Raw genomic sequence first — 26,302 nt, 5'->3', positions numbered from 1 at the left:
GAAGTTACTGGTGGATGTCTGTTTTGATTTTGATGAAAATCTCATGAGTTGATGCAGTTAGAGTTCTGCTAAGAAGAAATGAAAGTAGTTAAGAGTCTGATAAGAAAAGTTTAAATACTGGGTTGAAGTCCCAAAGAAATTGAGTTAGAGTCTCAAGTAGTTTGGTAGGGAATTGGTTATTTTGTTGGTTAGAGTCCAAATTTGGTCATAAGAGTGGACCTGAGTGGTCATTTTGTGAGTTGGAGTCTCCATTGACCACTAGGTTGCACCTGCCTCAGTTATACACTTGTTTTGGGTGTTGATTGTTGTTTCAAAGTATTATAAATTATTCTAGGACGGCAGTTCGAGTCTGCTAGGAAGCGCAGTTCTCGGAGGTAATGCTCCCTCCCGGCCAAGGACGCTTGGCCCTGACCTATCGGCGAATAGGGTTAGTACGGTTGGCAACCGGGGAGAACTTGGGAACCTCCAAAATAGCTAGGAGTTAGAGTCTCCTTACCGTTTGGAACGGTACCTGCGCTTTTTTGGTCAGAAGAAGTTGGACTTCGGGCGTGTAACTTTAACCTAAAACTTCAAAGTTTGGGTTGGTTGACGCTTTTAAATTGAGTTAGGGATTTTAGAAATGAGGCCAGAAACAGTTAAAGTCTTGATACTGGTTAATTGGTCGCAAAAAACTCAGGGAGTTTATCCGCTGGGCGGTTATTTTAAATTTGTCTAAAATTGTGTAGGCGCTAAAGCTGGCAGATCTGACAGTGGTTGTAAATATAAGACGTCGTTGTAAAATAGAATAAGAAAATTTAGTGTGAGAGATCTCTGTGTGTCGAGTCAGTAATGCACTGACTGCCTGCTGCCATTTTTAGATGGAGAGTGTGTGTGCATGCAAATGAGGCAGCTGATGCAGAGCGCATGAGAGGACTATGCTTTCGGTTTTGTGTGATTATTCAGCCCTATAACTATTGTTTGCAAATGTGGATAAATGTCTGCGATTAAAATGCTGGCTTAGTAAATAATAACATTGTAAATATATGAATGGTGACAGCGTTTCAAAATAGAATATAAGAATTGTCTGTGTTTAAAACCAACGTTTAGGTAAGAAGATTTAAGGTGGATTTGAAGGCATAAACAAAAAATAAAAGGGTTACAGTCTGCAAGTGTTGTTAATTCATGAGCTGACTGGATGCAGAGTAAGTGGAGTGGTCATCCTGAGAGGATTGAATGATGCTCTAACTCTGTGGTCAAGTCAGACATAGGTTTTAAGTAACCATGAGCCACTAATAAGCGTGACAGATTAATGAATATGTGTAAATTGAACTTGTTAAATAGCCTTAATAGAAGTAACTCAATGAACACGCAATGAAGTGGACTTTTTAGGGGTAGTTTACCATTGATACCATAAAAAGCAACTTAATTAGTAGTTCAATAACAAATTTTAAAGATAGCCTTTGTTATTTGATAAGAGAGAGAAAAATTCAGGTTACATATAGTAAATAAATAAGGGAATGTTAATCTCTGCGTCATTCCACACTGAAATTTCAATTGTAGGGGATCATTTGGAGGTGAATTGTGTAGGACACGGGGAGACAGAAGAATCTCCCCATGAGTTTTCGGTGTGCATAGAAATTGAGGAGGCTGAACTGGAAGCCTGCCTGGGTCGTTGTTTTTGTTTATTTGAGGGTCTGCTGGAAATTTGTGAGAACGACCACCTTGATATGTGGGAGCCTTCTCGGGCAGCGATTTTTTTGTTAAACATGTGGCAGGCTGTGCAAACTGGAGAAAGCTTTGACATGATGAATAAAGGTGTGAGAGGTATTTCTTTGGTGATGTAAAGTAGGAGGTTTTAAAGTTTGAAAGTGTTTTTAATTTGAGAGAGGCATGAGTGATGTTATAAGAGTTTGAGTTTCTTTTTCTTTCAGTTTAAAACACATAAGTACATACACTTGGTACACCTGTTTACTCTTTGACTTTATTAAAACAGATGGTGTATTTGAGTTTGAATTTCAGTAATTGTATGTTGATATGGTAATTTAGTTTTATGTTAGGTGAAGGAGATGTCCATCTCTGCGTCTTGCAGGATTGAAAGTGAAAGTTGAAGGTTGTGATGTGAATGCTGTGAGTACTCGATTTGAATGATTCTGTGTGAGGTGTACAAAATACTAAATAATAATAACACTATGAAAGTTGATAGTAGAGTGAGTGCAAGGTGGTGCGTGAACAGAGGAAGTCTGAGAGAGAAGTGTGTGCGTAGGCAAAATGCAGAGTGTGTGCGTGAAATAAGGGAGTATTGTTTTTACGTCAAGATTTAGTATAACTAAAGTAGAACGTTACAAACAAACAGATAAAAAGTAAAATGAAGAGAGAAAATAACTGACAATTACATTAATGAATAGAAAACACACATACACAAAGTGCCATATGTGAAATTATTCTAGGAAGGAGTCAGAAGTGAGATAGTTTAATATAAGATGCAATGAAGGAAGCAGCTTACACTCCTTTAATTTCCAGAGCCAGTGTGTTCCCTCCCCTGCCCACTTGGGCCCCGTATCAGGCGAGTATGGAAGGCTGGATAGCCCATGACGGGTAAGATCCCACCTCGAAACCCTGGGACAACCTAAGGCAGGCACAGTCACGATTACTCGGCTTCAGTAAGAAGACGGGACCTGACGGGTAAGGCCGCTGGGCTGAGGCAGAGGGGGTAAGTGGCAAGTGGAGCCCTACCTTCTGGCTGAGGACAAGGAATGCTGCTATTTAAGGTAGGAAATCAGAATTTGGGTTAGTAAATTTGGGGAGGAGAAAATTGACTGTTTAAAGGCAAAATTATGAAGGAGTCTGACACACTGCAAAAGCACCATATGCAAATTCACACACACAAACAGAAAATGCATTAACCTTATAAAGACAAGACAAGCTCATGGAGTTTAATGCATAGACACTGATTAAACCTGGCTAAGAACACAAACATATGCAATGAAGAACAGCTTGCTATTTTGTATGAATGATACAATGGTGTGAATGCTTAATAAAATACATTTGAATTTGTAATTGAGGAATAGAATAAGCCATATGACAAAGGGAGTGAGTTATGTAAACAAAAAGTGATTAAAGTAGTTTTAAAAGGAGTGACTTAGGAGTGCTCTCGTACTGAGTGATCAACACTAGTGATCACTGTTGGAAGAAATAAAATGATTTAATGAGTTGGTGATGTTTAAACATATGTTTCTGTTGTTACAGCAACTCATTGAGAGATGACTCAGTATGCAAATTAGTTGGAGTGAGTGGTGACGAAGGAACTTCCTGTGTGTGTGTGTGACTGAGGAAGTGACTTTCAGACGAGGAAGCATGGCAGACAAGAGAAGTATAGATTTGGGTAGGAAATAGTTTATAGTTTAGTGATTATACGTTGTCGCAAGGGGGTTTTATGCTGAATTTAAGTATGTTAAAGGGGGTGATTTTTGTTTGCAAATTGTGTGGTTTTAATGAGACTTTCGGTGTATTGAGGAGGTGAAATTATGTGATTGGTGTTTTTGTTTTTAATAGAGGGAGTTTTAGGAAACATGGACATGTCTGGGAGGGGCCCATTATTTTGTAACAGTGCACTTTAAGAAAACCTGTCAGGTGATTTTGTTTTGTTTTTATGAGCTAACAATCAGCTCTATTTTTTCATTTCTGTTTTAAGCAGGCCTGCAACAGTGAATAACGGCGCTGAAAATTATCGGGAAGAGCAAATATAAGGTGGGCTTTCCAGATTATAATTGGCTGAGGAGAAAGCTACCTGGGGACTGATCAAGGTCGTAAGTCCCTGTAAAAAGGATTTTATGTGAGTCAATCCAGTCCAAAAGCATAAAGAAATATTTTCCTATGGAAAATAAAAAATGACTGAGCTCATTTTGCTGAGGGTGGAGTATCTGATCGTGCGGGAAGCTCCACTATCAGCAAATACATGGTGTGACTGCATGTGAGTGAATGTGTGACTGCATGTGAGTGAATGTGTGACTGCATGGGAGTGAATGTGAGGGTGAATAAATGTGGACAAACAATTTGCCTTTACCAGAGAAAATTTCTGTTTTGTTTTGTTGACTGGGGTTAGATTATGGGATTATAGTATATTGTTGGGAGAATGCCAAATGCTAAAGGGGAAATATTTTTGATGAAACTCAGTTATCATTAATTGAAGAAACACATGACTGATAACTGTTCTGTTTTAAGTTTATTTTTATGACATAGATTGGATCATGAGTGGGGAAAACTGAGCATTTTAAGTTTTGTATAGTATCTTGACACATGAAATGTATCAAGATAAAGGGGGGTTTAGGGTTTATTAATTTAATTGTTTAATAATTTAGGATCATTTTAGGACTTTTGGGGCTTTTGATCATTTGGATATGGTAAAACTGAAACTGTTATTTTTAAGTTAAGGTTAAAGGATTAAAAGTGAACTTGTCACGGTTTGCGAGGCAAGCCGTGTGGAGTTGTAGAAAAGGACCCAAAAGGCGGCAGCTCTGGTGCAGGTGAATATTTATTTACAACGGTGGGCACAAAACAGCACTGGTGGAAAAACAAGAAACCGGAAACCTAAACTGGGTAAGCTAATAACACGAACCAGAAACGAGGATGCAGGGAGGTCCGGGGAAATACACAAGAGACGCAGGGAGACCGAGGGGAAACAACACAGACGAACCAGCAACTACCATAACAGAAGACACAACTTAAATACACCCAGAGAACACAGGGAGATTACACACAGGTGGGGAACACAGGGGATACTGATAAACATAACGAGACAGGGCAGGAGTGAACACAACATTACGCATACTGACGAGAGACTGTCAAAGTAAAACAGGAAGTACACAGAGGTTCAGACAGGAGGAGAGAGAGCACGGGGAGAACACAGACATAACAGGCTGGGGGAAACATGGGATAAACACAAAGAGAGACGAGAGCTCATAAATACACAGAGGGGCACAAGGGGGTAAGAGTCACAAAGGGAAAAAACACTTAGGGAACACCACAACAGGACACCTCAGAAAACCTGGCCTAAATAAGGAGCAAAAATACAAGGAACCAAGAATACTGGGCCAACATGGCCCAGGACCATGACAGAACTGAATCCTGTTTAGAAGATACAATGCCGGTTTTTCAAAGCTGTGAATAAGTCTTAGGGGGAAAATTAGTGAGGGTTGAAGGAGTAGAACAGCTTTGATTTCTTTTTGATTTCTAGAAGTAGTGGTTATAATGTAGGCTTACACATACAGATATTACATAGGAGGTATTTTTAGGATAAAGGGGGAGCTTATAAATAGAAATGATTTTTATACATATTGCATTTTGTGCTTTTAAAGGAGTTGTGGCTCAAATTTGTCTCTGGAGGGTCACGAGCCTTTGGCTAGCGCTATGATTAGCCAATCTACTGTGAGGATAATATGAGTTCATGAAGGATTGCACACGCTTACAGACACAGAGTTAAGAAACACACATGACAGTATTGATTCCAGGCAAAAGGCCTTAAATTCATTTAGCTTTTAACTGAACTTAAAAGAAGGACCAAAGAGGAAGGAAAGCATATATTTTGGTTAAGTCTGATAAATTAGAATTAGAAGGTATTGTTACATTAAAGGGAGCAAATGAAATAAAAAGGCTATACCAAAATGGGTTATAACATAGGAAATGTGAGGTTAAAATGAAGTTAACACATAGGAATTGTTTCAAGGCAGCATTTAGCTATGATGAAATGTATACAGGAGTAATTGCTTATATGCTTAAACTTAATTGATTAAAGTGGTTGTTTTCTTTTGGAGTAGAGGAACTTGCAGCAGCGACAATTTGTGCACGGGATGTTGATGATCAGATAAGGGAAAAATAGAGCGAGCAACCGGACGTGAAAGCAGGGCTTAAAGAGTTTTAAAGGGATGAGTAATGTTGAAGAATATATATAAATACAAGTCAATAAGTTAAGAAGATAATTAGGATCAGGCTTTTGATTAAAGAGTCCCAGATAGGATAGGTTAGGGAGGTGCAGGAAAAGGTGTTTTGTTTCCTTTGCAGAAGATCGATCTCGGCGACCACAGGAGGGACGAGGATCCTGGAGATCTCGAGGTCCGAGACCACCAGAGAGGGTCTGAGCGAGGACACAATGTATTGCGACCTCTGGTGTTCCAGAGGTCGAGAGAGGGAGTGTGGAGCAGGGAAATTATTTTACTGCTATTGTTAAATAATTGTCATTATTACCATTGCATTAATAATATAATCTGGAGTTTATATTGCATTCAGGGGTTGAACAGTGTGTGTCTTTCAGAAAGACTAAGTTGCAGGCTGACAGGAAGTTGCAGGTTTGCAGAGTGTGCCTTTTGCAGAACTGAAACCGAAAGCAGAGTCTAAGTGCAGGTTATTTTGAGGAGCATTTGAGGACGAGACACAGACAGTAGGTGAAGAGGTGACACAAAGAGCATGTGAGGTCAACACATACACACACATTAGTTAAATTTATTTAGAGGAACCGTCCTTGTTGTCTCGGCAAGAAAGAGGAACAATTCATTTTAAGATAAGAACGGAAAGTACCAGCCATGAAAATAGAAGATGATTTTCTGGGTGAAAAGTCATGATGATGTTGATCTGATCTATGTATAAAATGTACCGGTGACGCATGAAGGGGCGTCAGTAAACAAACCCTGATGCTATAAAATATCTGTTCATGCTTTGATTAAGTCGAGGACTACTGGCTGTCTGCGTACAGAGTGTCTTCCCACACGTGTGTTCATTAAAATCATTGTTTGACCAAAGACCTTCTGGACCATGGGTGGTTTGTACTCTCCTTCCTTAATTGTGAACCTTAACAGGAACCATAATGCAACAGAAAAAAAAAAAAAAAAAAGCCTCAAGATGGCACTTAGGGCACCCATCAGGAAAGGGGCAAGTGCTGAATTTTTATCTGAGATTAGTTGAATCTATAGTTTTTCCACTGGTAGGCAATGCTTAGACACTGGCACTGATTAGAAACCTGCTGACATGTCAGTATAAAAGAATGTGTAGGGACAGCTGTAGACACGATCACTGACGCTTGATATCGGTCACCTCTAAGCTCCGTTCCTGGAAAAGAAGCAACTTCTCCCCACCAGTTTTACCAGTCAAACGTACAGTCTCATAAAACTGTATTGCTAAGATAGGTATTCTTTTTTTGGGAAGTTGGCTGCAGCTAACTGTTTACAGTCTGCAGTTTTCTGAACAGAAGTGATCAATGGACGTTTTAATTATTAGTCATCCAATGAACTGATAAATACACCAAAATAATGTTTTTTTTGCTGATGCTTCCTCAAGGTGGAAAACGACCACGTTAACAATATCAGCGGTATATCGGCACTAAATGCTCAAATGTTATAAAAACCTAATCCCGGCGACACGAGCACCTATTATAAAGCCAAATCTTTTGTCGCGAAAAAGGAGTTTAAAGTACTTTTAAAACTTTAACTTACCTCAAGAGAGAAAAAGAGCAATGTACAACTGTACACTCCAACGGATTAAACGGAACTGCTCTCTGCTCTCACAAACGCGCCTAGTCATGCTGAAACTTCCTGCCTTTTCCCTGTAATGGGTGTTTCCTGTTGACTCCACAGGCAGGAAACACGCAGATTGCCATCTAGTGTACTGGAGTGTCCAACACATAACAGAGGGACACGACAAATGATTTGAATCCCTTCATTGTCATTGTACACAGCACAAAATAGTAGACTGGTGTTTGGGTGATACAGAAACCGATGAAAAGACAGAAATCTGAAAACAACACAAAATAATCAAAGTTGCACAAAGTTGCAAAAGCAAAGCAAATAAATGTTAAATATGTGGTTGTGTTTGCTATTAGCAGTCAGTGCAACTTAAGTAATTTCCAGTAGATGTGTTCAAAAATGTGTCATTGTCTCCTTAAGAATTATTAATCTTCATTAAACAGTTTTTGTTTTTTTGATCTTTTACAAATCCAACATGCATCTTTGTTCTGTGTGATACTGAATCCATCATCACTGCAAACATTTCTGCCTCTGTTCTTCAGACACAGTGGACTGCTACAGGAGTAAACCTGTGGCAATATCTGCTCAATATTATAAACACCAAATCGTGAATGGGCTGGCACTTGTATAGCTCTTTTCTAGTCTCACTGAACACTCACACAAATACATCCTATTTCATCTCTAGCTACCTTTTCTGTCACACCAAACTTTTGGACGTCCTCCTTCATTGCATCCACAAATCTTCTCTGTGGTCCCACATCTTTACCTCCTTCTTCATATTCAACATCCTTTGTATCCAAACCATCTCAGCCTTCTCCCTCTAACTCAGATCTAGAGGTTGTCTCCAAACCAGCTTTTCCTCTGTTGTACTCCTTTCCTAACAATTGTAAGTGCATAAATAGTTTTCTTTACGTTAGAAATTGCAGTATTTTTCAGTGGTATTGTGGGTTTAGTTTAGCAAAATATATAACTTTATTGGTCTTTCCAACGAGTTAAATGTTCAACCATGAAAAACATAAGATATACTCTCTCGCGTGTTGTAAAAAGTAAAACATTGTCATCAGCATTTAGGATTTTTTAAATATATATTACAGACAATTTCCAAGATACCATGTTTGAAATCAAGAGTACAATATTTTAATAAAAATAATAAAAAAAAGACGTTTCCCAACGTCAACTCTGCTGACTGCACACCTGTTACGTTGCAACGGAGCCCTAAACGTAGCAAGACGCCGGGACGTCTCCTCTGACGTTTTTTAAAGCGACACCAACCGCTTCAGTGGCAGCAGCCTCGTTCTCGCCAGACGTCCGAGTGTTTTAGCGTTAATTCAGCTAAACTACAGCACCTACATTACATCGCTACAGACGCCTGCCGTCAGTTAAACATGGCCAGTACAGAGGTAAGCGTGCAAACGACGTACGGCCATTGGCGCGTTTGTTGTTTTAATACCCAGCTGGACACTTAACAACAAAAGCAAGCTGTCAAACTGAGGTCTCTTCTCCATTGAGGGCACATTAGCTAACAATAAACCAACCAAAGCCATGGAGTTTTACCTTGTAAAGTTAATGTTTTGACCTATTTGAATTTTTTCTTTACTTTTTTTCTTGCTACCCTTTTCCTTCTCAGGGAAGTAAACTCTGGGGAGGTCGATTTGTTGGAGACACCGATCCTATTATGGAGAAGTTCAATGCCTCAATCGCTTATGACCAGAGGATGTGGGATGCAGACATCCGTGGGAGCAAGGCTTATGTTAAAGCTCTGGAGAGGGCAAAGCTTGTCAGCACGGACGAAATGGAGCAGATCTTACACGGGATGGCTCAGGTGAAGTCACAACATAAACCACAACTAAGAAAGATAGTTCAGGGCAACCACAGGCTGGCAGTAGCAGAAAATCACTTGCATGGTTATGTGAATCACTGCCTTCCCTTTGGCTGGTTAATAGATGACAGCTGAAAATGTGCCATGGTGCAGGATTCCTCTGAGTGTGAGCTGCACAATGGTGTCATCATGTGACATCTGTCAGCTGCTAAACAGCCTTAGTTCTTCTTTCATGCAGCTCATTTTTTAGGGTGCCCTCTCTGTCCTGAGGTTCTGCTTTATTGGTGCGATTGTCAATATGTAACCAGGACTGACATTTGCTATACTCATGCACAGTTACTGAAAACTTCCTATGTATTAATATATTTTATTTACGGATTATATTTTAAAATAGTCCCTATTTGTTTCTGCAGATTTCTGATGAGTGGTCTAGAGGTGTTTTTGTCATCAAACCCGGAGATGAAGATATTCATACCGCCAATGAGCGCAGACTAAAGGTGAGTTATGGCTTGTAGAATTTCTTTTTCCTTTCGTTTTCATGGCAACACTCAGTTCAATATGCTTTATATCATAAGGCAAAGACCCTACAACATTAAAAAGAAAAGTGCAGTGAACAGAGTTCGACTTATGAGGTAGTGCTTGGTGACAGTGGCAGAGACCTCCAACAGGACCAGACTCAGGGAGGCACAGCCATATGAGGTGACTGGTTGGGGTTAGAGGAGAAAGAAGAAAGGGAAATGGAGCATAGTGGAAGCAGAGAAGTATTTTTAAAAATATACAGGTTATGTTTTGCACAGTGTTCTAATTGTTGAATTGATCCTACCAAGAAGTGCTGCATGGTGCAGCAGAAGCTTGATAGAGCTTATTCCACATCAGTATTTTCCAGAAAACAATGAAAATTACATTTATAAACTCTACTGTTGATTTTAGTAGAACACTAAATGCGTGTGCTACCACTGCTGAAAACAATTTAAAAAAAGTATACACATATATTGGCTTCAGATACTATTTATCGCTCCTGATGGCTGTTGCGATTTCTATTTGATGAGCGTAAGATTCTGTAAAATCGCTTTGGTCTTACCCTGATGTGTGGAGGATATAGTAGAAAAAAACTGCCAACGATAAAATGTAATTTGAGTGTTTTATTGTTTCAGTTTTGGGCTATAAAACACTGATCTCCTCCTCCGTTGAGGGCTTGGTGATCGCTGTGGTGACAGATGTCATAGTCGTGTGGCTACATGTTTTCTCAGGAGCTGATTGGTGCACCTGCAGGGAAGCTGCACACAGGCAGGAGCAGGAATGACCAGGTCTGTGGTTGTGATATTAAAACTGTAATGATTTAACTGTTATAGAATAGAAAAGATTAAAATATTACCCTCTGTGTGTTTTGATTGATCAGGTGGTGACTGACATGAGGTTGTGGCTGCGAAGCGCAATCTCAACCCTTACGGACAACGCGCTTCAGTTGATAACTACCATGGTGGAGCGGGCGGCAGCGTGAGACAAACACACGCTGGCATACGTAAACATGTGCTCTGCTGTAACCTTGCAGTTTTTAAAAAATGATATTTTCCATCACTTTTTCTGAAACTCAGAGAAATTGAAGTCCTTTTTCCTGGTTACACCCACATGCAGAGGGCACAGCCAATCAGATGGAGCCACTGGATTCTGAGGTGATCTTCCTGTACTGACATATTTGCACTTTTCCCGCCTTTCATATAAGACAGTGTGATGTTCACGTCAGTCTCGTGCATCTCTGTCTCCAGCCACGCTGTTGCCCTCAGCAGAGATGTGGAGCGGCTTCAGGAGCTCAAGAAAAGAGTTAACGTTTTACCTCTCGGCAGGTACACCCTGAACGTGCTCGTGTGTGACTTTCATTTTGGTCTCACAGATATGATAAAATGAATCCTGTTGTTTTCAGTGGCGCCATCGCTGGGACTCCATTCGACATCGACAGAGAGCTCCTGCAGAGAGGTCAGGCCAATTGGCTTTTTGTTACCAATGTCTTCTTGTCATTTAACTGTTGTTTTTTATAAAATATGAATTCAAAAATGAGCAGAAATTACAACATTTGCTGTCCTCTGGATCTGCAGAGCTGGGGTTTGATAGCATCAGTCTAAACAGCATGGATGCCACAGGCCAAAGAGACTTTGTTGGTATGTACTGTAAACTGTACACACCAGGAAGCTTTCAGACTAAAATGGATCCAAGCAGTGAAAAACATGAACTCTACTCTGAGTCCTTTCATGTTCACTTGTCTGTTTATTTAGCTGAGTTCTTGTTCTGGGCTTCGTTGTGTTTGACCCATCTCAGTAAGATGGCCGAGGACCTGATACTGTACAGCACAAAAGAGTTCTCCTTCATCACGCTCTCTGATGCCTACAGGTCGGTTCATGCTTTTATTTTGCAGTTCTTTAGCAAGATTTGTGACATTGTGCATGAACTTCAATATTACATGAAACACCGCTTTCATATAAAATCAATGTATGTAAAGATCTGTGATTTACATATTGGAAAAAAATTACTGGCACATAAGAGGAGAGCTGTTCAGCAGTTTATTTACTTCATGAAAGTTTCTTATTACCTATTTTACAGGTAGTTTCAAGGCAAATTAAATCAATAATCAGTGTAAAACTAATAATTCAATTAAACAATCTAAAGCAACAACAAATAAAGAAACTGCAATAATGCTAATCTATACATCCAATCACAGTTAGACAGAGATCGTAATGCTGCAGCAAGCAAAGGAAAAGGAACTTCAAGACATGTTGAGGAGGTCATTTAGCCATTTGAATTAGCTGTGTTGGATCAAGGGCACATATAAAACCTCCAGGACACCTGTGCTGTAGAGGTTTGACAGTTCACTGGATTTCTGTGAGCATAATCTTGGTATTTAATCTATAATAAAACGGAGCCTAAAAGTCTACATCTCATCATTCAACATTTACAGCAACCAAAGTGCAAAGGCTGCAGTCACGAAGCTGTGTTATAAGTTAATAAAGTGAAATGTTATGTTTGAATCATTATTTTCTCTGTAGTTGTGTCCATTTAGCACTGATCTCTCTGCTATGACCTACTCTATTTTATGCTGCATTTTCATTGCCCTTCATGTATATTTGTGTGTCTGTGTGTAGCACCGGCAGCAGTCTGATGCCCCAGAAAAAAAATGCTGACAGTTTGGAGCTGATCAGGAGTAAAGCAGGTCGTGCCTTTGGCAGGGTAAGCCTGAAGGGTTGGCTTTAATGCTGTCTTTCTACGCATGTCAGTAGCTCACACTTGCAATTTTATTTTGCCAGATAACTTAAAAAAAAAAGAAGTATAATATAGAAACACCAATGATGCTACAATAACTCTTTTCAATATCTTGGTATAGCTGTAATGTGCTGTGTGAGATCACTTCCATTAGTTCAAGTGTAGACCCTAAATCCTGTTTCTTCCTGTTGTAAATAGTTGATTCTTTGCTTTCATATTTTAACTTTTTAAAAAAGGGTCAATATGTTTAAAAGTGGAACTAACTGTAGATTTTCCTCTCTGGAGAACAGCTTGTTTTTCCTCTGCAGTACCAGCGCCCTCGTGTGTCCTAAAGCAGTCACTAGTTTTCCGTCACTAGAATCACAGTTGGCTGGTTTCAGTATGAAAGTACAGTGCCAAACTGGAGAAAAACACATGTTAATAAATAGTCTATTTTCTAATAATTTAATATTTTATTATAGTGATACAATAGATCCTTCATAATTCATCATCAACACAGCTCTGTATGATGAAACCTGGGAACAGGAGGCAGAGGCTCTTCAGTGTGGAGGGTGATAATAGTTTTATTGTAGTTGTCTGCCTTGCAGCTACAACAGTATCACCTTTCATGAGCATTCAGACGTGCTGTGCTCTCATAGTCTTTACTGCTTTCATTCTTTACTCGCTGCAGTTTTCTCACAAAACTCTTCCTGTGATTTTTGTATTTCAGTGTGCGGGCTTCATGATGACGCTGAAGAGCCTACCGAGCACATACAACAAGGACCTACAGGTATGAAAGTCTGTCTTCACGTGGTTTCACTTGGAAGGAAGTCAAATTTCTCCTAATATCCAGCTCTCTTTATCACCGTGCTCACCCTTCAGGAGGATAAGGAGGCCATGTTTGACTGCTATGATAATGTTCAGGCTGTGCTGCAGGTGACCACCGGAGTCATGTCAACTCTGAAGGTCAGACAATCAGTTCACTGCTGTTTCCTTTGAAAAATAAACCGAATACATTTCTTGGTTTGTAGATGGTAATTGATTTCCATAAAGACTATGTTAAAAAGTTAATATGGAAACAGTAACTCCTGTGTGGTTAATGAGATGCTTCATTTAAAGCTGAATCATTTCCACACTTCAGTGACATCGTGGCAGTTTTAGCTGCAGTATTTGTATGCAGAGGTGGATTATGAGAATTGCATCACTGTCAGTCATCTTGCAGCATTAAACATTTTATTACAAGCACTGCTGAGGATTTGACAGAGCTGATTCTCTGTGGAGACTAGCAAACGACATTAACGTAGAAAGATTTTGTAGGGTTTTAAGTTCTGGCTCCATAAACTCAAGGCTGGAAGTTGAGACAGTTTTCCAAACAAGAAGAGGAATTTCAGTTTTTCTTCAGTCTTTTTTCACTGTACAAATAATCTTGCAAAGGTTCAGGGTGTCCTTTAATTTTTGCTTATTTTTTTAGATCAATCAGACTGTGATGGAAGCTGCTCTCAGTCCTGACATGCTGGCTACTGATCTGGCCTACTACCTTGTGAGGAAGGGGGTGAGTAGATCATATACCCTTAAAATATTATATTATGTAGATGTTAACTATTATGTTATAGATATTCAGGATATGAAATTAATCTATATTATTTTGTTTGAAATTACAATTTTGTCTTGCAGATATTTTTAGAACATAACAAATTACTGAGTATCAGTTTTGTAGTTTAGTTGTGTACAATATTCGAGGAAGTAATTACAAAGAAATGATTTCAAATGATGTCTACAGTTTGTACAGGAATTCAAACACTCTTCATAGCCTTTATTAGGATACAAGTTTATTAGTCCTAGTAACTAGTCCTAGGTAAACTAGTGTCTCTGGGTAGTGGTTTATCTAACAAGTGAAAGCTACCCTGTTTGATCCTGGAAGGAGACATAAATCTGTCAGCAAGGGTCTGTTTTGTCATTCTTTTTCTTTTTTTTTATATGAGTTTATTCACATTAATTTTTCACTGCAAAATACTTTCCTGCATTTCTGCATGTTGTGTGTTACAGTGTAGCTGTGTGTTATTGTGTGTTGCAGGTACCATTCAGAGAGGCCCATGGTCTCTCTGGCAAAGCTGTGTTTACAGCTGAATCCAAAAACATTGCCCTGAATCAGCTCACTGTGGAAGATCTCACTGCTATAAGGTGGCTGTCTTCTTCTCACACACACAGACTTTTAAACTAAAAGCCTAAAACCTTCCAAATGAATCATTTTCTCTTCTTTTGATTTCTATCATGTTTTTCATACCATAATTTTAAACTCCTCTTTCTTATCTTTGTCTGCTCTGTACCTTCAGCCCTCTGTTTGGAAGTGACGTGTCCTCAGTGTGGGACTACAGGAGCAGTGTGGAGCAGTACAGCGCCCCTGGAGGCACAGCTAAGAGTAGCGTCGCTGCACAGGTGGAGCATCTGAGGAACTGGCTGAAGAAACACGCACAGTGACCTCTCGGTGTCACTCGGTGTAACCTTTAGAATCAGATTTGCAGAGCGAGGTTGAAGTGAAATCTTTATACTTTGAGAACCACATTGCCTCCCAAACATTTCACTCTTCTCTCTTTAATATGGAGTGCCATTTCCATCCTGTGCAAACATGTGATGTTTGTCATTGATTGTGTACAAACTGGAAACTGACCAGTTTTAAATACCTGAAAAGAAAATAAATAGTGCCATGGCAGGTTGATTAATAAGTCTGATTTCCACCACAAAAACATCTGATGTGATTTACTTTACTCTCTAGCCATCCTAAAGACACACACAGCCTATTTTACTGCACAGACAAGAACGTGTATTTATTTATGTCACATAAGTGGATCCAACATTACTTTATGGCAGGTTTATGCAGGATTCACACCTGCGCTGACAATTGAGAGAAACTCTGAGGTGCCTGTTTATTTAAATGCTCCAGTGTGGCCGTTTACCAGTGAAGTCATGTAATGCAAGCATGGTTTCCTGTTGTATATGAACAAAGTTACCAACAGTTGGCTATGATAAACACAACTGACCGGGGCAGAATGAACTGCAAGGCAGATTTATTTCCATGGTGCTTAAAACAGTCAGTTTCATTCATTTTAAACTGATCTAATTGAATCTGTAGAAATCCAAATTGGTGAATACTCAATATAAAATCAGTCTCACTCACAGTAAGGGTTCAGATAAATCCACTGACGTCAGCTGTTAGTTTACTGATTGAAGTTTTGGGTTTGGATTTTGCACATCATAAGAAGTCAAGAACAAGTTATTACTCTGGCAGAGGATTAATATTAATGTATACTTCATTGATCCCCGTGGGGAAATTACTGTCTCTGCATTTGACCCATTCACTCAGGGAAGCAGAGGGCAGGCGCACCGGGGATCAGTGTGTAGGGAGAGTGCCTCGCTAAGTGGTACCTCAGGGTAGCTGTTCAGTGTATTCGAACCCCCGACCTTCCTATCATGGGGCGACCACTCTACCTACTGCTCATTGGATTGCTGGAGGATTACTGGAGTTTAGATCTTAATTAAAACATGCACAGGTACATTTATGAGATGCCTTAATTACCAAATGCTTTGTTAAACTCTCTAAACAACAAAGATACAAATATATACATGAAAAGCAACGACAAAAATAGTAGAATAAAGGTTATTATTTAAAGAATCTCTCATGTTTTGAAAAAGGAAGAAAAATATGTTAAACCTCTAATTCTATATATTGGTTTATTACTTTTGTCCACAAAAACATCTAGGAGAAAATAAGCGTTAATATAAAGCAGTAAAACATGAATATTAAAAACTGACCTCCCCCCTAAAGCCCCAAGTGCTGCAGGGTACTAAAGCTCACACACATACTATGTTGGTTTTCAGTTTCCTAGGTCAGAAATACTGACATAATTGAAGTCAGTAATACTTTCAAATTCAAATCTACTGCCATGTTAGCGGCTTCAGCTGAAGTCGGCATGTGCTAATTTGATCATCATACAAATTTCTGTTTGAAATGAAGATGGTGCTGCTTTATGGTTTCAACGTTTTAAATTGGTCTGGTCTGAATCAGTTGATCAGTTTGTTTTTCTTTCTTTCAGCTTCTTTCCACAAAGAGAAAAATCCCAAAGAATCATCATGCATCCCTTCAAATCACCAGAAAACGTTCATGTAGCTCAGATATGTCTATGGTGGGGAGGAAGAAAGTAAATATAGGAAGAAGGTCTTCTTAAATAGCACATATATGTTTGCATTTATGAAACACGCCCAGTTAGCTGTTTTAACTAGTATTACTGTGGAAGCTGCCATTCTTTGCATGCTCCACCATAGCTGCGACATCAGGCTACAGGAGCCGAGTGCACTCACATTTTAGTCAAAACTTGCCTGAATCATTTTCACACCACTACCGAATTAGTTTGGTGACTGAGACCAGTTCCTCTAAAGGCTGTTGTTATCATTCTGCTCAGTACAATATGTGAATCTGTACAGATTTAAGGACAAACAATCCAGTATCTTCAGAATCAGAACACTTTAATAATCTCTAAGGAAATAAGTTTGACACTGCTGATGGTGGTGCTAGGAGAAAACTATCTAATAGGGTTGTACGAGACACTGCCTGGCAGTCATGTACCTAAATGTGGGCATTGCTGCTGATGTGATCAACTTTAATTGATGGTAATTTGTCAGGAAAAATGGATCATCTTAAAAAATGATTAAGTATGAATACATTACCAATAGTTAACGCAAAACAACTGCCCCTTTTAAGGGTAGCAGTGGCATTTTTAATAAAAACATTTCTTTGCATCTCTAATTTTTTCATACCCTCTGATCTGCAGAGGAAGGCTGAGCTGTATGTATCTAGCTCTATGTACTTCTTCTGAACTCAAAAAGGGACCATTACTTACTAACGATACATCATGCTTTATCATGTGACTAAGATTCATCAAGAAAATGTTTACTGAAGTTATAACCCAAGGAAGGGGTTATAAAGGGCAAATACTTTTTCACAGAACTGTATATATACAATCAGACTTTGAGAAGTCACTCCCTGCTGGCCATAAGAAAAAATGCAGATTTAAGACTTTGTGCGTTGGCTTCACTGTTCAGACTTGAAAACTATGCCCATTTCTTGCTGCGCATTCAGTGTGCCAGACCCAGCGTAACAGTCACAAATGATAAAAACAGACACCAAAAATGTGTCGCAGTTGTCTGAGCTGTACCCGACTTTGAGGAGTACACAATCCTGCCATCCAGCGGCTGCGTAGGTCGGAAAATGTCAGTCATGGGATGCCCTGTCCAAAAGCGACACTGCTTAACTATCGCATCCAGCTGTGAAGTGGAGAGGGAAAAAATGTGTTTGAGGAGATGAAGAGTTGTTTAAAGAAGGAAAGTTGTTGTAGGTCTTGACCTCTTAAATGCAAAGTGTTTCTGAAAAGTTTTTTTCTTCCCCCAGGCGTTTTCTACTTTTGTAGTTTTACTAGTTTTATTTTGCAATTTAATATCACATCTCCATAACTTCTTCAAATATGCTGTTTTTGTTTACATTGTGAAAGAGTAAAGAAATGTCCGTTTGGAGGTTCACAGGTTTATGGATGAAATGCAACCAAAAGCACTAGTTTCTCTACTGTGAGCCTTTTATCTCTTTCACTTATTTATTCTTGCTTACCTGTCGACTACTGATGGCCAGCTTCCTGTGAAACACTGTCCAGGCAACTGCCTGCTCACATCCCGGCGTTGTCATGGAGCCCACGTAGCGGTAGTAACCTTGTAGGTCCTTTGCAGCTGGGATAATGTCACCGAGTCTAAAGTTTGGGATCACTGTGGTGCTGCCTTCATGTGACAAAGAAAGAAGCAAAGTCAGGACTGAATAAAGCTTATTGTGCCCTGATGTGGGAAACAATTATTTGATCCCAATCTGGATCAACTCCTCACTTTATTTTAATGGAGAGAAACAGATTATCCACCAAAAATCCTGAAAAAAATTATTACATGAAAGCAATAAACTGACTTATTGAATTTAAGTATTTGATCTCCTGCAAATCACAGATGGGAAGATAGATTACAATCAATCGATTAATTGCAGATACTCCTCAACTGGTTATATGTATAAAGCACACCTATCCACAAAAATCAGTTTCTTCCAACCAAAGAGCTGCAAATTAACAGCATACATACCGTTGTTTTGTACGCGGCCCAGCGCATCTATTACTGTGTCCAAATGAGGATGATCATCCGCTGTTTCCTAGAAAGATACCATCAATACTATGCCGCAAGTCACGTCTTAACATTTTATGAAGAAGGTGAAAACATCACAGTGTATTACCTCAAACAGGAAGGCGAGCAGAGCTATACCTGCTGTGTCATGTTCGGCCTCCGCCAGAGAGCTGTACGGCTCCTTAATGTGGACTATGTGCATCTGTATAAAGAAAAGAGTACTGTACTGCATCAAGGGCCCTTTCTGCTTTCAGAGATCAGATCAGTCACATAATTTTTTCAACAATGGATATAACAATATTAATAAAATGTTATTAATGACCCTCCTGTGTCATTGTGGTGTATCTGTTAGCCTTACTGAGCAGATTTAAGGTAAATAAAAGGGAATAATAAGGGAATAAAACATGAAATTTTTCACACTAACATAACTGCCATGCTTGAACATTTTTGATGTCAGAAAACCAAATCCATGTGCCAACAAAATTATTGACCTCTACTCAAATCTTTTATAACTTTAATGATGACTCCTTTACCTCCATGGGGAATCTCTCTCCGTCAATGGTGTGCTCTGATCCTGGTCTCCCATTCCCTCCCCAGTGGAGGTGAAATTGGGCGGCTCTGTAGTGACCTGGCAGAGCTCCCCCAATGAATCGAACAGACGCCGGCAAAGCAAAGTGGGCTGCAGGGGCGAGAGATTGTCACTGAGCAAAGGTATTATGTTACTTTAACAGTTATTTTTATGTAAACATGTTGAAAGTATTTGGTCGTTAAGGGAAAAAACACGCTCTGTGTGCCAGACTGGATAAGATCGGCTCTTCATTACCAGAGTGCCCTTTGTTTTCCACTGTCATGTTGATTGTGTCGGTGTGGCCAATGAAGTTGAAAGGTGACAGGGCGATGTCGATGTGGACTTTGCTGGTCACGATGTTAATCGGTGACTGGCGTAACCCTCCACATTTTGGGAATTGAGTAGCCCAGTGGTTGGGGTCTAAGCGACACAAACAGGAAAAGCAACAGCATCATCAGATTTTAGGCTTCACTGACCATACAGAGTGCTGCCTCTCAGAGAGTCCATGAAGATTGCCTCCCCCACCCATGCTGGCTGAAAAGACAGGATGCCTGCCTATTTACGTAAACGCTTACATATTGTATTTTTTAAAGACTTATTTTGGGGCTTTTTTGCCTTTGTTCATCAGCTGAACAGCCAAGAGTAGACAGGAAGGGGGCAGGAGAGGACACACAGCAAAGGCCTGCAGGTCAGACTCAATTTATAAAGCAACAACAAAATGAATAGTGCTCAGCCAATTCACCTCATGAATGACGAATATTTGCTGGTGCTGTAGATCTCAATGAGAATGAACATCACTTTCTTCTGCTTTCATTTTGCTACTTTGGGTTTGCTTCTCACAAACACAAGAAACTGCACCTGTGTCCTGTGGCACTTACTAACAGCTGAATCTTGTTTTTTTTATTATCTTGGTTTAGATCTCTCGTTACATTAAGAAACTTTAAGATGAAATTGACTGTCTGAATTACCATCAAACTGATGCATTAAGATTCTCATGGGCACCTTCATGTTTTTAGTCTTCAACTATATTACTTAATATATTACTATATTAATTTGGTTTTTGATAGTGATCTGATAGTGTATTATTTTTTTTGACACTTTCAGGACACTGGTAGCAATTTTATTATAATTTTGTATTTTTATTTAATTTTTTACTTTTTATTTTGCAGTTTAGTTTTAGCTGGTCTCCAATGTGGGTATCCTTGTTTCAGTTTGTCTGAAGATGTTTAGTTTTAGTTTAGTTTGTTAATAGTTTCAGTTTTTAGTTTTAGTCTTTTTTTAAAATGTTATTATATTTAAGGAAAAGTGTTTTAAAAAAGTGTTTGCCCCCTTTATTATTTCCTAGTGTTTTGGATATTTGTCATACTTACATGTTTCAGATGATCAAAGAAATTTTAATATTAGACAAAGATAACGCGAGTAAATACAAAATGCACTTTTTAGATTATGATTTTATTGATTGAGGGAGAAAGGGTGAACTAACCTAAACCTACCTGGTCCTGTGTGAAAAAGTAATTGCCCCTCTTGTTAAATCACAAATTAAATGTGATAAACCACATGTAAAAGATCTTAAAAAGCAACACATCATGTCACGATCTAAAGAAACACCTGAGAAACAAAGTCACTGACATCTATCAAGGGTTAAAAGGCCATTTCTAAGATTTTGGGACTCTGATGAAGAGTCATTATACACAAGAGGAGAAGACTTGGAACAATGGTGAACCTTCCCACGAATGGCCAGCTGACCAAAATTACTCCAAGAGGGCACAAAAGAGCCCAGAAAACTTTAAAGGACTGCAGGCTTCACTGCCTCAGTTAAGGTCAGAGTTCATGATTCAACACTAAGAAAGAGACTGGGCAGAAATGGAATCCACGGGAGAGTTCGAGAAGACCACTGCTGACCATGAAGAACACAAAACCTCGTCTCACATTGGGTAAACAACATTTTTTCGATCCCCTTGACATTTGGGAAAATGTGGACTGACGAGACAAAAGTTGAACTTTTTGGAACGTGTGTATCCCAGTACTTTTGACGTAGAAGTAACACAGCATTTCAGAAAAGGAACATCATACCAACAGTAAAATATGATGGTAGTGTAATGGTCTGGGGCTGTTTTGCTGCCATGAACCATGAATTCTGCTGTCTATCAAATCATGAAGGAGAATGTCCGGCCATCTGTCCATGACCTCAAGCTGAAGCACACTTGGGTTCTGCAGCAGGACAATGATCCAAAACACAAAAGCAAGTCCACCTCTGAATGGCTTAAGAAAAACAAATGGAAGACTTTAGAGTGGCCTAGTCAAAGTTCTGACCTGAATCCAACTGAGATGCTGTGGTACGACCTTAAAAAGGTGGTTTATGTCCGAAAACCCTTCAATGTGGCTAAATTACAGCAATTCTGCAAAGATGAGTGGGTCAAAATTCCTCCACAGTGCTGTAAAAGACTCATTGCCAGTTATTGCAAACTCTTGACTGCAGCTGCTGCTGCTCAGGTTCTTCCAACCACTTATTAGGCTTAGGGGGCAATCGATTTTTCACATAGGTTTGGATTTTTTCCCCTTAATAATAAACACCTTCAATGATTTGTTGGTGGAAAACTAACAAAATAACTCCTAACTTAGAAACTATGACAATAACTTTTTGGCATAGGATACGCTTTGAGTGTAGTTTGTGATTTTGTGTATAGTACACTAACAGGTTATTACAGTTAAAACAATTTTAATACATGTGCAATGTTTCTGAATAAGTAATATTTTATTTGGAAGATAACATAAATTTGTGTTTCAAAACTTGAATGAATGCCACATGTGTATTATAGCCACATAAATAAACAAATTAACTATACTCAGAATTATGTCAAATATATTAAAATGGGTTTCAACAGGACAAATAACAGGACCTCCACCTGTTTTTGCAATACAAATGTCTTAAAGTACAAAGAAAATAAAATGTTTATATATAAAATAAATGACTATTCCTTTAAAAGTAAATACTGCTCAGAAAGTGAGCTGCATTGGTGAAGGTTTGATCTCTGAGTCATTCTTGATTCATTTAACTATTGTTTTCCAAGTTCAGAAAATCTTTTTCATTTTTCAAAAGTCCAGTGTTTCACCTGGTGGCTGTAGCTCAGGAGGTAGAGCAGGTAGATCACCTACTGATCAGAAGGTTGGTGGTTCAATCCCTGGCTCCTCCATGCCAAATATCCTTGGGCAAGATACTAACTCCAAGTTGCTCTCCGATGCATCCATCGGAATATGAATGTGGTTAGACAGCACTATGTTTAGAGAAAGTGTATGTGGCATGTTGTATAGAGCGCTTGGAGTACTCTGAGAGAGTAGAAAAGTGCTCTATATGAATCAGTCCATTTAGTTTTTATATTTTCCACATCTAGTTTTAGTTTAAGTTAAATGCAATAACTTTATTCTGAAACTGATGACGTTTAACCAAACAGATTTTTGGAGGCCAGTGAGAACCTCTGTGGTTAAGCCCAATAATAAAATAAATGGTTAAAGAATTGTTCATATTGCAGTGGTTTACATCCTTGACTTGCAGGATCTTTGACACTTTTTGGATTTTCCTCTAAAATTTTGTAGGTTCCTTTCTTTCTAGTCTTACCTCTGCATGGGTCATCACAGGCATTCTGGTTTTGATAACACCAGTTAGCTGGAGAAAAAGTAAAACACTGAGATTAGACCCAGGAACACACACAAACAGACACACATAACCTGCAGTGTACACAGCGCTTATATTTATGTTCGGGATGGTGCTGCGCTGTGCCAGGCCAACGGTCTCCCTGCAGTTAATAAATGAATATTAATTAAGTTCACGCTCTATTAGACACAGCGTTTATTTTTTTCTTAGTCAGCAACTAGCTGATCTGCTCATGTGTTTGTCCTCTGCACCTGAACTTTGCAGCTGACATATTATTAGTCTTCACATGACACATGTGCTCAGTGTGTTAAAAATATGCTGTGTCCATTAATATGTTATCTGATAAAGCACAGACAGAATGATGTGTGATTACAAATGACTGATCCTTACGATTTATTGATTTATTACAATGAATCACCCTGCCTCCCTGCAAATTTAGTCTGACTGCTGAGCTCAGTGCACTTTGAAAAAGTTGCACAAAACCCACCTCTGCAAAAAGTGAAAAAGACATCCAAAAATGTGTTCAGTCAAATTCACAGACCCCCACACTTACTTCCTTTGTTTACAAGAACAACAAAAGCTGTGCCAGAACAAGAGAGTAGTATAAAAATATATTGACCGAAGGTCTTACAATAAAATAAATTAGCAGCTTACATTTAGTTTTCAAACATGTTTTACTCAGTTTAAATGTTGGAAAATGTGTCTGTGTGTGACAGTGAGTGGAAGAGATGCAGGCGGATTTTAATCACCCAGGTCAGCTGGTTGTTATTACACTGATTGCTTTCAGTGCAAAGTGGCTTTATCCGACTCCTTAACTGCCTCTGCACCGCTGCATTAAGCGTGTTCATTCAGCAGGTGCTGATGACGTTATTAGAGTTGTGCCGTGGTTGTGTATTGTGTTTCTGATGTGAATGAAAGTCCGGTGTTTGACTCTGCAGTGGGAATGAAAGCCGCTATAGAGAACCATTTAGCTAATATAGGAACACAGATTAGCCCTGCTGACTCCCACAATGCCGTCCTTTGAAAAGGGGACAGTGGTTCTCACCAACTGAGAACAATACACAGCTGGAGGCTGGCTTTACACCACCTGGTTCATTCACCTGTGTGAGACTGAGCAGCGGGGAAAAGTCAGAGTGAAGTCTGTGCAGTGATTACCTCGCTAAATTCCCAGTTTTACTTTCCTTACACTGACAATATCTTCTACAGTTCACCATCTGAGCTTTCAGAGTGGCTCCATGCAGCCTAAACTTGGAGCTTACACATGACAACGTGAATCCCTGTGAGAAAATAATTAAACTCTTACTGCATTGACAGAAATTAAGAAGGTAAGTAACAGCAGGTGCTGCTGATCAGTTGCACTTAATATAGAGTGAGCACCTGTGTAAAAGCAGATGTTTTGGCAGTTTGCTGATCTGGAGCACTCGGGTGTTTGTTAACACGATGTCACAATCTTTCCAGGAGTGGAAATCCCGGCAAATTTTATATGTCAGACTGTGCAGCGCTCAGAAACTGCAAAAACATCCAAGCACTACATCTCAGACTCCAGGCCTCGGCTAAATGTTAAAGTTCATTACAGTAACCAGAAACCACAAGACATCTGGAGCAATGTCCTTTAGACAGAGGAGACCACAGTGGAGATATTTGGCCATGTTTGGCAGAAACAGAAACACCTAATACCAGCTTCAGGCGAGGTGGTGATGATAAGTGATTGATTTGGAGCCACAGAAATTTGGCACCTTGTAGTGAATTCGTCGACAGGAACTGATTGAAAAGATGCAGCAGGACCACAAACCTGAAGCTATGTTCAGTTCAAGCTATAAGAACGGCCCAAAGTTCCTCCACAGTGATGTGAGAGACTGATAAAATTATAAAGAAAACGGTTGCTTTAAATTAAAATGTTGTTCTTAGGACCTGTGGAAATGTTCTTTTCATGGGATAGTAGCTCAGGACACTTAGAGGCTCTTCTGCAACTTGTTCTGGTTGGTAGCGATGAGTTTTTTGTGGCAGGTGTTCTTAAACTGGAGAAAGATATTGCTGCAAAGCAGACACTGGTTTGTTGACTTTTATGGCTCCATTCTTGTGACTCTTGTGAACTGCAAGCCAAAACACCTGCTCCCCGGCAAACTTTCAAAATCAATTAATTTTTTACGTAAACTTTAGGAAAATGAAAAACTCACAGATGTGAGATTTGCACATCCCCAAATGGGAGAATTGGTTGCTTTTCCACTGCTTTCATGATCTAGATGAACTGTTTTTGAGTCTTGGACTTTGTTTCAACAGAAAAAGACATCTGATGTTGCCTCTAATCCACTTTTTTCCACTATGATTTGCAGGGCTTTGTCATTTAATCATATAGAAAAACTAATGAGCCTATTAATTAGTAATAAAAATCATTGCTGTTTGCAGTTCAGCTCGTGATCTTTCCAGTTAATATTTAAACATTCATGAAGAAGTAGCAAGAAAATTCAAAATATGTTGTAGATAGTTGTGTTGCTGCTTTGATTCTTAATAATCTCATGGCACTTGTCTTCCCACAAATTACAGCATGTTTAATCAAGTGTGGCTGCAGATGTTTTATCGTCATATCCACCCTTTTGACTTAAACAAGAACAAGTTCAAACTAAAAAAATAGGCGCAGAAAACTGAAGCCCATCATAGTTCCTGCATTTAGCTTAAATGCAGTTATACTGTGTATATTATGTGTGAGTCTCCTACCTGTGCAGCGGGAAAGGAGAAGATGCAGAGTCAGGAGGTAGAGAGAAAAACCCATGATGAAGTCAGGCGAAGCTCCTCATAGACTAAATTTCAGCTGTCTTCACACACCAACTCAGCCACCTTTGAAGGTGGGAGGGAGGTGATTATTGTGTGTTTGTGTGTGTGTGTGGAAGTTATTCTAAACAGGAGGGGGGGTCTTGGTGCAAACGTTCCTAATTTTAAGTTGTGTAAAACGAGAGAGGAAGACACCTGGTGGCAAAATGTACAAAATGATTTCAGCTGTTCCTTGTTTTTTATTTTTGACTTGATACAGCAGAAAAACCAGGAGGAACAAGAAAGTATTTTAACTCACCGGACAAAATGTCATTATTTACATCTGATTTCCATTTTCTATAATACATTAGTGCACATAATAAAGTGGATGTGTTTATTTGAAAAAACTTTAAAATTAAGCCTGGAGCTTTTGCTTTGCTATTTTATTTTATTTAAAATTGGCAGCATTTTTCCTAAATTGCGTGCTTGTCTTCCATCTTCCACATAGTAGAGTGTACTTAATAAAGTGTCCGGTTAGTGTTAGTGTCTATGGAAGTTAGCAGTGCAGCATCATTAACATCAGAAGAGGT

General features: G+C 39.2%; 2 protein-coding genes across 2 annotated transcripts; one reads left to right on the top strand and one right to left on the bottom strand.

Annotated features, from left to right (window-relative positions):
- The first annotated feature begins 8,747 nt into the window (after window positions 1-8,747).
- asl (argininosuccinate lyase) lies at window positions 8,748-15,250 on the top strand. The gene is made up of 16 exons (XM_026181635.2): window positions 8,748-8,890; window positions 9,118-9,312; window positions 9,723-9,806; window positions 10,560-10,616; window positions 10,709-10,806; window positions 10,905-10,982; window positions 11,076-11,153; window positions 11,231-11,283; window positions 11,403-11,465; window positions 11,580-11,694; window positions 12,444-12,528; window positions 13,271-13,330; window positions 13,423-13,506; window positions 14,012-14,092; window positions 14,615-14,721; window positions 14,874-15,250. Exons 1-16 carry the CDS (start codon window positions 8,876-8,878, stop codon window positions 15,016-15,018), a joined length of 1,398 nt encoding a protein of 465 aa, XP_026037420.1. The 5' UTR covers window positions 8,748-8,875; the 3' UTR covers window positions 15,019-15,250.
- A 1,790-nt stretch (window positions 15,251-17,040) lies between these two features.
- On the bottom strand, window positions 17,041-25,866 carry ca4c (carbonic anhydrase IV c). Its single transcript, XM_026181637.2, has 8 exons — window positions 25,680-25,866; window positions 22,929-22,976; window positions 19,568-19,732; window positions 19,278-19,423; window positions 18,854-18,946; window positions 18,706-18,772; window positions 18,197-18,360; window positions 17,041-17,859 (listed from the first exon to the last, which is right to left on the bottom strand). The coding sequence occupies exons 1-8, from the start codon at window positions 25,732-25,734 to the stop codon at window positions 17,671-17,673; spliced, it is 927 nt and encodes a 308-aa protein (XP_026037422.1). The 5' UTR covers window positions 25,735-25,866; the 3' UTR covers window positions 17,041-17,670.
- Between the last annotated feature and the right edge of the window lie 436 nt (window positions 25,867-26,302).

This window comes from Astatotilapia calliptera, chromosome 10 (assembly GCF_964374335.1).
Source record: "Astatotilapia calliptera chromosome 10, fAstCal68.1, whole genome shotgun sequence".
Taxonomy (NCBI): Eukaryota; Metazoa; Chordata; class Actinopteri; order Cichliformes; family Cichlidae; genus Astatotilapia; species Astatotilapia calliptera.
The sequence above is the reverse complement of the archived record's forward strand: the minus strand, read 5'-3'. Positions and strand labels throughout refer to the sequence as shown.

Bases quoted from the DNA above. Each gene is read 5' to 3' on its own strand.
- asl (XM_026181635.2), top strand. The intron at 9,807-10,559 runs GTGAGTTATGGC...ATGTTTTCTCAG, and splicing joins CCAATGAGCGCAGACTAAAG to GAGCTGATTGGTGCACCTGC. The intron at 14,093-14,614 runs GTGAGTAGATCA...TGTGTGTTGCAG, and splicing joins ACTACCTTGTGAGGAAGGGG to GTACCATTCAGAGAGGCCCA.
- ca4c (XM_026181637.2), bottom strand. From the start codon at position 25,734: ATGGGTTTTTCTCTCTACCTCCTGACTCTGCATCTTCTCCTTTCCCGC. The intron at 19,733-22,928 runs GTAAGACTAGAA...TGTGTCGCTTAG, and splicing joins CTGTGATGACCCATGCAGAG to ACCCCAACCACTGGGCTACT. The intron at 18,361-18,705 runs GTATGTATGCTG...TGTCACATGAAG, and splicing joins GGGCCGCGTACAAAACAACG to GCAGCACCACAGTGATCCCA.